This window comes from Thamnophis sirtalis, unplaced genomic scaffold, assembly GCF_051295495.1.
Source record: "Thamnophis sirtalis isolate CommonGarterSnake01/CBP01778 unplaced genomic scaffold, rThaSir2_p1.2 scaffold_5, whole genome shotgun sequence".
Lineage (NCBI taxonomy): Eukaryota > Metazoa > Chordata > Lepidosauria > Squamata > Natricidae > Thamnophis > Thamnophis sirtalis.
Genome location: NW_028261385.1, coordinates 1,762,920 through 1,774,276, shown reverse-complemented (window position 1 = coordinate 1,774,276; position 11,357 = coordinate 1,762,920). Strand labels below are relative to the sequence as shown.

At 55.4% G+C, this 11,357-nt stretch overlaps 1 protein-coding gene across 1 annotated transcript; it reads right to left on the bottom strand.

Moving 5' to 3' along the window:
- Window positions 1–144: 144 nt before the first annotated feature.
- STOML2 (stomatin like 2) lies at window positions 145–11,062 on the bottom strand. The gene is made up of 10 exons (XM_087715195.1): window positions 10,951–11,062; window positions 10,697–10,834; window positions 7,457–7,556; window positions 4,879–4,937; window positions 4,537–4,638; window positions 3,310–3,444; window positions 2,849–2,993; window positions 2,299–2,378; window positions 881–1,009; window positions 145–406 (listed from the first exon to the last, which is right to left on the bottom strand). Exons 1-10 carry the CDS (start codon window positions 11,023–11,025, stop codon window positions 263–265), a joined length of 1,107 nt encoding a protein of 368 aa, XP_087571321.1. The 5' UTR covers window positions 11,026–11,062; the 3' UTR covers window positions 145–262.
- Between the last annotated feature and the right edge of the window lie 295 nt (window positions 11,063–11,357).

The window sequence follows — 11,357 nt, the reverse complement described above, 5'->3', positions numbered from 1 at the left end:
CAAGGTTGGGAGTTGAAGTCCGGACATCTTCAAGTTGCCAAGGTTGAGAAACACTGCTCTACACACACACACACAAACCGCGGTGGAGGCGCTTCAACCCCCCCCTGCCCCAACTCCCCCCCCCCCCAACGGCTTCCAACAGGGTCTCTTCTTCCTTCTCCTTTTATTACAACATGATTCAATCCAATCCAAAAAACAAAGCAGGAGGAGTCCGGGGGCTCCTTGGGGAGCAGTCCTTAGGGGAAGGGGGGAGCTTCTCCGGCTAGCTGGTGCTCGACTGCTCTAGGTCCATGAAGCTGGGGCTGCTGGGGGGCTGATGTGCCGCCTGGGGAGAGGCGGGGGGCTCCTCCAGGCTCTCAGGAGGGGGTGCCTGAGTCTTGTTCAGGGAGGAATAGATGGACATGGCCTGTGGAAGAAGAAAGAACAGAGGGGGGGGGGGATGTCACCAAGGAAGTGGCGGCTCTGCCCCCCCCACACAGCTGCCAAGACCCCCAGGAGGAGCGTACTTCCTGGGGGGGGGGGGGTGCTCATCCCCCCCACCTCAAAAGAAAGCCAGTCTGTCAACCCTTCAAAAAGCAGCAAAGCATTCAAAGCCACCTCCATCCTCTGGGGTCCAAAGTATCCCCTTCTGCCTAGATCCCACCTAAACCTGGGGTCTTCCTCTCCCACCCCCCCAGGGCCCTTTTCCCCCATCTATTAACGTCTCCCCATCTTTGTCAAGGTAGGGGGACCCCCATGCCCGTACAGAGCAACTGCCATCTAGTGGTGACACCAACCACTGCAGCCAGGCAGCCCCCCCCCCCCCCCCCCCGAAATCCCTTCTCCTGTGCCATCTCCTCTGCGGCTGCCCAGGGTTTCCCCTCCTGGGCTCCAGACTGACCTGGGTGACCATGCTGGTGACGTCTCCGGTGCTGGTGGGCAGGAGGATGGTGTTGGACTCCTTGGCCAGCTGGGAGAAAGCCTGCACGTACTGTTCGGCCACCGAGAAGGAAGCCGCCATGTTGCCATTCTGGGAGGAGAACAGGAAGCGTGACCCAAAGGCCGCTTGGGGTGGGGAAGAGGGGAGGGGCCTTCCTGGCCTTCTCCCACCCAGAGGGAAAGGACACCCTGAAGCCCCCCTTTGGCTCTTCACAGAAATCCTTCCCTCTCCTCCCTTCTGCCCAGAGGACAATCGAAGCTGCTGTGCTTGAGCACCAGGAAGGGGGTCTGTGCATCCAGTGAATGGAAATGAGTGGGCAATACCCAGCCCCCCTTCCCCCACCTCCAAGAGGGGTGCTCCCTGACCCCGGACCCCAGGCCAGCCGAGTTGGGCCGAGTACAGCTCCATCCCACCCAGTCCTCCCCCCGTCGCTCCTCTTCAGAGGAAACTTTTAGCACACACCCCTGTGAGGTGAGGCGAGTGGGTCTGAGAGAGTGGTGGGATTTGAACTCATGGTCTCTGGAAAAGTATAACTTAAAACTAGTTAAACTTAGTGAAATTTAGTGATAATATAGTTAAAGAATTGATGATAATAATGTATACAATGTGTAGTGTTATGATAAGTAATAATTGGATATGAATATTGAATGGTACCCATGAAAAGGAAGATTAAAAATCCTTTTGGATTATATACAAAGGTTAATAAAAAGAACTAAGTTGGATACAGTTAAGTTTTGATTATTAGGGGGGAAATGTTATGATACGGGATATAGTCAAATAAAGGAGGGATAATGATGACAACCTATATATATATGTATGGGTACAACATAAGGAAACTGGATGAAAATTGCAAACAGTGATTTGGAAAGGAGGATTAGAAAAGTTTGTTATTAAATATTATGGATGTTTAGCTAGAATAGGACATAAGGATTCAGTGTTATTGGAAGATTTTAGAAATATTAAATGAAATGCCAGTATGTGGTTATGTATTAAATCTTGGTATATTTTATGATGGATGTTTAAACAATTATAGTCAAATAAAAATGGAGGTATGATGAGGGTAACCTGTATAAATATCTGAGTTAAAATACTTGAGTTAATATGAATTATGCTTGATGACTGTGGAAGAGATGCACGAAAGCCTTTTGTAACCAACTGATACACTTTCTACAGTATGTAAAGGAGGATTTTATGTGTTGTGTTTGTTTTGAAAATTAAAAGAACCCAACACAGACAGTCTCCACACCTCCCTTCTCCCCTCATGAACCTGGACTTGCCCCCAGCAAGCGGCCCCAACCAGGGGGCTCGCTTGGAGCCTCCCCCTCCAGGTGCAAAGAGGGGGAGCCAGCCCCTTCTGCCTCCCTCTTCCCCGTGATCACCTGCTGGGTTAGAGCCATGCTCAGGAGTCCGATGGCCTCCGACTTGGCTTGGGCCTTCACCAGGATGGCGCTGGCATCCCCTGCAAGAGAGAGAGAGAGAAGCCCAAGGGAGTCTCAGCTGGCTCCACCCAGGCCGGCTCTCCTCCCAGGTGCCTCGCCCAGCCCCTCGAGAGGGGGGGGGCTTGTGGGCTGAGGCCTTCCTCCCGGGGGAGGGGGAAAATCAATTGCAGCTCCTTTCCCCTTCCCAGAGAAGAGGGGGGGGGGCATAGAAGGGGAGGGCGGAGGCCTGGGCCTTCCATCAACCAAACACAGCCCTCTTGGTCCAGGCTGCCCGGAAGGAGCATTTAGCCAAAGTGCCAGGCCTCCCACGAAGAAGGCCGGGACCTCCAGCGTCTGGGCTTGCCCAAAGACGTCTCCTCCTGGGCACCCATCAGTGCTTCTCCCCCACCCGCCTCCATGCCAGATGAGGGCACCACACGTGGCAGAGGAAAGCAGCTGCACTTTTGAGCCAAGCCCCCCCTGCAAGCAGCCATTTCTGCGCTCTGCGTACCGGCGGCCTTGTTGATGCGCTCCGTTTTCTCGGCCTCCGAAGCCAGGATCTGGGCCTGCTTATTCCCCTCCGCCACGTTGATGGCCGACTCTCGGATCCCTTCAGACTCCAAGACGGTGGCCCTCTTGCGCCTCTCGGCCTCCACCTGGGAGCAACGGGGCCTTTCAGTGGGGAACCTCCTCGTCTCCCAGGTCAGGGCTGAGGGGGTTCATCTGTTGCTCCTTTTACAAGCCCTGAACCCCAAGCCCTGTGCGGGGCCAAGCGATGCCAGGGAGCCCCTCCGTTTGGCACAGATGACCCACTTCGCCCTCATCCCAGCCACAGCTAGGCAGCCGGTGAGAGGAGGAGGAGGAGAAGGCGCATCAGAACGAAAAGAGCCAAGCACCAGGCACCAGCAACTGGCAAGGGTGGTGCCGCCGCCGCCTGGGAAGGCTTCCTCTGCCCAGGAATGCCAGCCTGACCTGCATCTGCATGGACTCTTTCACTCGGGGGGGCACGTGGATGTCCTTGATTTCGTAGCGCAGGCACCGGATGCCCCAGTAGTCCGAGGCCTGGTTGATGGCATAGACAATGCTGGCATTGAGGGATTCCCGCTCCTGGAGGGGACAAGCGTGGAGTCAGAGAGCCCAGCGAGGGCAGAGCGTGAAGGCAGCCCCGGAGCCCATCCTGCCCCACTGCCCATTAGCCAGGGCCTTCCTTGGCCCAGCCCTGCTCGGGCCTAAGCCACCCTGCGGACCAGAGGCAGCCGGGGGGGGGGGGGCATTGGACAGGTGTGGGCTCTACAACCACCTCCTGGTCCCTCCACATTCCTCAGTCACTGCTGACCAGCCCTTTGGCTTGTGCCTCCATAAGTTTTTTTTCTCAGAGGAAAAGGCCACGTAGCTCTCTTCAACCACACACCCCTTGCACCAACCACCAGGTGGTTAATCTATTGACATAAAACCCTGGGGAGACAGACCCACCCACCCCCGTCCCGTGGCAGCTCTGCCATCTTCAGCATACCTCGCTTAGCTGGCACGCTGCCATAAAATGCGAGAGATTGGGGAGGTATGACAGGAACCAGAACAGGTGTGAATCCAGAAGATTCGAGGTGGCGCAGTGGTTAAATGCAGCACTGCAGGCTACTTCAGCTGACTGCTAGATCAGCAGTTCGGCTGTTCAAATCTCACCGGCTCAGGGTTGACTCAGCCTTCCATCCTTCCGAGGTGGGTGAAATGAGGACCCGGATTGTTGTTGGGGGCAATATGCTGACTCTGTAAACCGCTTAGAGAGGCCTGAAAGCCCTATGAAGCGGTATATAAAAATCTGCTATTGCTATTGCTCTTAGAACAGAACAGCTGCTCAAGGATGGCCGCAATGCAAAACTCCACCAAAGAGGCACCAAACCTCAAAGCCCTTCCGAAAACATTTAATTCAAGCGTCTTTGGGCACCGAGTCGAGGGCCAGGGAAGAGGGAAAAGCAGAGGCTTTGGGTGGGAACATTCAGATCCAGCTTCGCTTTTGCTGTAATCGCTCGGCTTTAGTAAAAGTAAACCTTTCACTTCTCAAATGGGAGTTGAGGGTCTTCCTTTCCTAAATGCCCAAGTTGTGACAAGCCTGACACCCTGGTCTTCTCTTGCCCAGTGCATAGTGGTGTGTGTGTGTGTGTGTGTGTGTGTGTGTGTGTGTGTGTGTCTTCTGTTCCTTACCCGGAAGACTTTGTCCAGAGAGAGCTTGCCCAGCTCGGATCGCATGGTGGTCTGGGCAAGCTGAGTGACAGCATACTCCGGATCCTCCACCCCGTAACTAGCCTAGAGGCATCAGAAGAAAGGAGCCGGGAAATAAGTGGACTTTCTTCCGGGCCAGGCGGAAGGGCCGGGCCCACCATCAAGGGGGAAGAGCCCCATGGAGTCTGGGAAAGGCCAACTCAAAAGAGACCCTCCCCCCACCCCGCTTTCATCTGCCAAACCTCCAAAATCCGTGCAGTTGAAACCAGGAGCCCCCCCCCCCCCCCTGAAGAGCTCCAATTATTCGGGGCTTCCGCCTGTTACCTTGTAGGGGTCCATGATGCGCAGGTAGAGAACACCGTCGATCTGGAGGGTCACGTTATCTGCAAGGACACAAAGAGTTCTTTCAGCCGAAGCCAAGGGACCCTTGGCCATCCGTAGAGCAGAGCTTCAGGAAATCAACCCAGCCCTTGGGCCGCTCACACGAGGCTCTTGCCTTCCCAACCAAAACAAAGAGAAAAAAGCCCCCCCCCCCCCCCGGTGCCCTGCAGGCATCAAACACTCAAGGAATTGGGCTAAAGGCCCAGGCTAAGTGGGGTCAGAGCGGAGGAGCCTGACCCCTTTTTGCTCTTATGTTTGATTTGATTTGATTGCATTTCTATTCCCAGAGGGACTCAGGGCGGCTCATAAACCAAGTAAGGGGGGTGGGGGGATACAAACAGGAGGGCAAAAAAAGACAACAGACAAACAACTACAACAATTTAAAAACACTCAACAACCACACAATTCGAGTGGGGGCGGGGAACTCATCAGCCCCAGGCCTGTCGGAACAGCCAGGTTTTAAGGGCTGTGCGGAAGGCCTGGAGGGTGGTGAGGGTTCGAATCTCCACGGGGAGCTCGTTCCAGAGGGCCAGAGCAGCCACAGAGAAGGCCCTCCTCCGGGTGGTAGCCAATCGGCATTGGCCAGTAGATGGGATTCGGAGGAGGCCTAATCTGTGAGATCTAATGGGTCTGTTGGAGGTAATTGGCAGCAGGCGGTCTCTCAAGTACCCAGGTCCAATACCATGAAGGGCTGTTCAGTCCGAGGGCACCACTGGACACCATCAATGACCCTCCGAGTCCCCCCAGCTTTCTGCTTTGAAGCTGCTCATCCAAAGGTGCCCTTGTTTTTTTCCCAACTGGACTTCTTGGTTTTTTCTTTGAAGATGTTTCGCTTCCCATCCAAGAAGCTTCTTCAGCTCTGACTGGATGGATGGTGGGGAAGGGAAGGATTTAGGTTCCACCACAAAACCGCGTTCGACTAAAGGGCGCTTGACGAAACCGCGTAGCTGACGTCATCACAGCGCGACAACAGCGCGGAGAAAAAAGCACGCTGTAAACGCTAAACCTAAAATTAACCCCTAAACCTAAACCTAACCCCCCCTAAACCTAATCCTAATCCTAACCCTTAACCTAACGCTAAACCTAACTCTAACCCTTAACCTAACCCTAACCCTAACCCTTAACCTAACCCTAAACCTAACTCTAACCCTTAACCTAACCCTAACCCTAAACCTAACCCTTACCTTAACTTGAATCGGCTTGCTTTCAAAGCGCTATTTAAAGCGCCCTTCTTTCTCCGCGCTGGCTGTTGTCGCCCTGTTGATGACGTCAGCGACGCGGTTTAATCGGGCGCGCTTTAGTCGAGCGCGGTTTTGTCGTGCCACGAGCATTTATGCCTCCTTTGAGGGAGCTGCTGAGGCCCCCTGGAAGCTGCTCGTCCTTCCCAATGGGGGTTTTAAAGTCACGGGAGGCTGCCTGGAGTCCCTCCAATGAGGCAGCCGGACCGTTATCATCCTGGTGTCTGGTCAGAGTTTGGGCGGCTCATCCTTAACGCTTCAGGGTGGAGGCTCCAGCAGGAACCATGGAGCCAGACTGGCAACTAGAGGCAGTCCTTGACTTACGGCTACAACGGAGCCTCACGTTGCTGTTGGTAAGCAGAAACTGAGTTGAGGTTTGCCTCATTTTACAACCTTTTTTGCCCCGGTTGTGAAGTAAATCACTGTGGCTTCTTCGTCAAGCGAATCGTGTGGTCGTTAAGAGAATCTGGGCTCCCCCGTTGACTTTGGCTGTTAAAGGCCAGCCGTGGCGGTCACGAAAGGGGATCACGTGACCAGGATGACGCCGTCATAAAGACACGCCAGTCGCCAAGCACCCAAGTTCTGATCCCAGGAGCCAGAGGAGAACGAGAAGCGGTCCTAAGTCACATTGCTCAGTCCGGTTGTTAACTTTGAACAGCCACTAAATGAACTGTTGTAAGTAGAGGACTCCCTTGTACTGAGTAGGGTCCCTTCCGTGGTGCAGCCCTTCCCTGCAGGGATGAAGGGAGCCAGCAATCCAATCCAATCAAGGCCACCTCAACTCAGTTGGGCTCAGAGAGAGACCGCCTGCTGCCAATTACCTCCCACAGACCCATTAGATCTCACAGGGTCGGCCTCCTCCGGGTTCCGTCTACCAGCCAATGCCACCTGGCTACTACCCGGGGGAGGGCCTTCTCTGTGGCGGCTCCGGCCCTCTGGAACGAGCTCCCTGCAGAGATTCGGACCCTCACCTCTCTCCAGGCCTTCCGAAAAGCCGTCAAAACCTGGCTGTGCTGGCAGGCCTGGGGTTGATGAGCTCCCTTCCCCTCTCGACAGGTGTGGTTGTGCGACTGTTGTTTACTTAAATTATTTGTATTTTGTCTTTTATGTTCCCCTTTTTTCTCCCCTGAATTGTTCGCCGCCCTGAGTCCTCCCGGAGAAGGGCGGCATACAAATAATAAAATTCTATTCTATTCTCATGGTCTGAATGGTCAATGGGGCCCCCATTATTCCCCCCCCATGGCTCCTGCCCCCGCTCCCCCCCCCAGGGCCAGGCCCCTCACCGTGAGTGACAGCCGACTGCTCTGGCACGTTGATGACGATTTCCTTGAGGCTCTGGACGTAGCGGATACGGTCTAGGAGTGGGATGAGGAAGTTCAGTCCCTGGCAAGGATCAGCAAAGGACAAGAATCATCCCTTTCTCTCCGGGGAATCAACAGCATCATCACAAGGCTTGGTGGGACCGAGACAAGTGGCCGCCCAGGCTCCACTGGGAGACCTCACGGGGGAAACAGCCTCCCCCAAGGCCATCTAGTCCAACCCCCCGTAATACGCCACGAAACCAAGCGGACCATCCTTAGAGAGGGCTCTCTCCGGCCTCCTCTTAAAACCCTCCAGCCCTCTGCAGCAGGCCTTCTCCAAGGCTGGGCTAGGCCCATCCCCTCCCCCCCCCCAAAGTGGGCTGTTGGAATTCATTCCGGGTGTTTGCGTGCAGGGCAGTTTCTGCTGTCTGAAACACACATACACAGGGATGCAAAAACATCGCACCAGAAACATCTTTCCGGCCTAACGGTCATAACTCACTATGCAGCCTCATGTAACAAGAACTATGCGAGCCAGCTACTCCCACACCTGCCCTTTCTCCCGCCTATGCTGTGCTGTAACTTTCTATTCCCTCTCTCCCCCTCCGAATGCCATGCAGCTTGTAATCTTCCGTTCCCCCTTTGCCCACCCTTTGCCATGATGTGATTTTCTATTGCTTTATTTGTAGAATGCTGTGAGCTTTTCATTAGTTGACTTGTGCCATGTGTGATTATATATGCCTTTTGATACGCTCCTTTTTGATGACGCTGTAACTAACTTTTTCTAATAAAAGAGCCCTTCGATGACCATTCGAGGCTTTTAGCTCATCCCGAGGAATTTCGTCTGGTGTTTTCCTTTTGATTAGGCAAGGACACATGAGCAGCCCACCAGTGTGGCGACAACGCCGCAGTGGGCAATCTGAGAAAGCTGAGATGAGACAGACTCCTTCATCCCCCACACAACTCACACTCTCGCTCTGACTAATGGAGCCGTGCCCGCAGGCAGCCCATTGCCACCACCCTTTAAATGACAATTGTAAAGCCAGCTGCAAGTTTTTCTGGGAACGTGGGAGGAAAGGTAATACAGGCAGTCCTCGACTTACAACAGTTTGCTTAGTGATTGTTCGAAGTTACAACGGCACTGAAAGAAAATCAACATGACCATTTTTCACACTTTAGGACTGTTGAAGCATCCGGAAGGTCATGTGATGATGTACATTGGTACGCTGGGCAACTGACTCATCTTTATGACGGGCGCAGTGTCCCGGGGTCACGTGATTCCCCTTTTGCAACCTTCTGGCAAGCAACGTCAATGGGGAAGCCGGACTCACTTAACCAACTTGACAGCTGCAGTGATTCACTTAAGAACTGTGGCAAGGAAGGTCATAAAACCGGGCAAAAGTCACTTAACAAATGTCCGACTTAATAATGATAAAGTTTGGACTCCGTTGTGGTCGTAAGTCGAGGACTACCTGTAAGAAGGCTGCAGGTAGATGAGGAAGTGGCATCCAAGCAATCTCTGAGCATGCAACAGGAAAGCGGGAAGGCATGGGTGTTAGGGGGGAGGGGGGATATATAGTATGTGTTAGACTTTAAAGTAACACGACTGCACTTGTATACTGTTGCTCTTTAATTCCACTGTAAAAATAGGACAAGCTGAATATATTAATAGATAGTAGAAATACACCGAAGGGAGGAGTAGAGGGATAGAAGAAAGAGGGGTAGAGAGGGTGGGAGAGAGGATTGGAGGGAGGGTGAGAAGGAAGGGAGGGAGTGTACTGGGAGAGAGGAGTGGTAGAGGGGGAGGGGAAGTAGGGTAGAGGGGAACGTTGGAGGGAAGATGGAAAGTTGGAGGGGGGCGAAAGAAAGGGTGTATGGAGGATCGAAGAGGTACATTGGGTTTCTATTTTGGGGGGTATTATTGACAAGAGGAATGGCTGTGTTTATTGTTTAATGTTATATGGCCCCGGTTATGCACAGTATATATGTGACTGTACAAAATGAAAATGGAAAATAAAAACACATTTACAACAGGAAAGCGGGAAGGCGGCCGGGACCCCACGCTCTGCTGAGCAGACCCTTGGGGTGTGACTCCTGCCTGGAGGAGCATGGTGCTTCCCTCGTCCCGGCTCCGTCTGCTGATGGGTTAGATCAGGGGTCCCCAAATTATGCTGGCTGGAGAATTCTGGGAGCTGAAGTCCACAAATCTTAAAGTTGCCAAGTTTGAAGGCTTCAGGGATAGAGTCTCCTGCTTGAGCAGAGGGTTGGACTAGAAGACCTCCAAGGTCCCTTCCAGCTCTATTACTCTAGGTTATAACAGCATAACGACGTTGTCTTTCTCAGTGTTGGCGACTTTAAGGGAGGACTTCAACTCCCAGAATTCCCTAGCCAGAATGCTGGGAGTTGTAGTCCACACCTAAATTATGCTGGCTGGGGAATTCTGGGAGTTGAAGAGCCGAGGTGGCGCAGTATTTAGGGTGCAGTACTGCAGGTCACTTCAGCTGACTGTTATCTGCAGTTCAGCGGTTCTAATCTCACCGGCTCAGGGTTGACTCAGCCTTCCAACCTTCCCAGGTGGGTGAAATGAGGACCCAGACTGTGGGGGTGATATGCTGACTCTGTAAACCGCTTCGAGAGGGCTGAAAGCCCTATGAAGCAGTATATAAGTCTAACTGCTATTGCTAAGTCTTAAAGTGGCCAAGTTGGAAGAGTTCTGGGACAGACGCTGTCCAGAGCTTGGCAGCCCCACTGCGGAGACCGCATCGAATCCCAACCAGGGCGAGGAGGTGAGGAGGGAGCCAAAGCCTGGCCGCCCCTGGACAGACCTGCTTGCTTGAAATCCAATTTTCGCGGCTGAAACCGGCAGCGCAGCAGAGGGCAGAGTCTCAACCCACAGCAGCCGCCCATCGCCGGGGGAGGGGAAACGCGCCACGAGGAAGCCGCGCCTGAGCATTTTCCCCCAACAGCCTCCAAGCATCGCCGATGGTCTCCCGGGACTTCAAGGGGCTGAGAACCGCTCCCGCAGCCCACAGATAGGGGGGGGGGGTCAGCGAAGGATAGCGGGGGAGGGGGGGCACGCTGGACAGGCGGGCGGGGCTTGGAGGGGGCAGAGGTCGGAGCCGGACGCCGCTTGGCCGGAGCGACCCCTCCCCTCCCCCCGGGCGGCCGTGCCGAGGGAGCCCGACTAGATGCCCTCTTGGTTCCCCCCCACGCGGCTCTTACCGGCTCGAGGATGCGGTGGAAGCGGCCCATGCGCTCCACCACCCAGGCCTCCTGCTGCGGCACGAAGAGCACCACCGTGTTCATGGGTAGCCCCGAGGCGCTCCTCCGCGCCGGCCCGGGACCCGCCGGCCGGGCGCCCTGCAAGACCATCAGGGAGAGGCTGGGGGCGCGGGGGCGGCAGGGACGCAGCCCCGCCTCCCCCCTCAGCGCGACCCCCGCCGCCATTCCCCGCCATTCCCCGCGGCGCCCCGCACCTCCCGCCGCAACGGCAGCAGCAGCCGCCCCGGCCGCCCTCCGGAGAGCCCGCGCGCCGCCCGCAGCGCCAGCATCGCGCCTCCCGCCCAGCGCCGGTCCGCCGCTCCAAGGCCTCCGCCGCGCTTCCGCTGGACCGCCCCTTCCGGCTTCGCAGCCAATGGGGCGTCGGCCGCTCGGGTCCACTCGTCACGCTCCCGGGGGGAGAACCGTTCCGCGCCGCCGCTGGTTCCGCCCCGCAAAAGGGCCCGGCCACTCTCCTGCCGCAGGTCCCCAGAGGCTCCGTCGAGTCGCCGCCCCAGAGAAGATTTCCGGCCCTTCCGCATCCGAGGCGCGCCCCCGCCGGCCTTCTCGTTTGCTGTGGCCGTCGGAGCGCCCAGAGCGAGGGATGCAGCCGGGAGGGCCAATG

Bases quoted from the DNA above. Each gene is read 5' to 3' on its own strand.
- STOML2 (XM_087715195.1), bottom strand. From the start codon at position 11,025: ATGCTGGCGCTGCGGGCGGCGCGCGGGCTCTCCGGAGGGCGGCCGGGG. The intron at 10,835-10,950 runs GTGCGGGGCGCC...ATGGTCTTGCAG, and splicing joins TGCTGCCGTTGCGGCGGGAG to GGCGCCCGGCCGGCGGGTCC. The intron at 4,639-4,878 runs GTAACAGGCGGA...TGATGCCTCTAG, and splicing joins GCATCATGGACCCCTACAAG to GCTAGTTACGGGGTGGAGGA.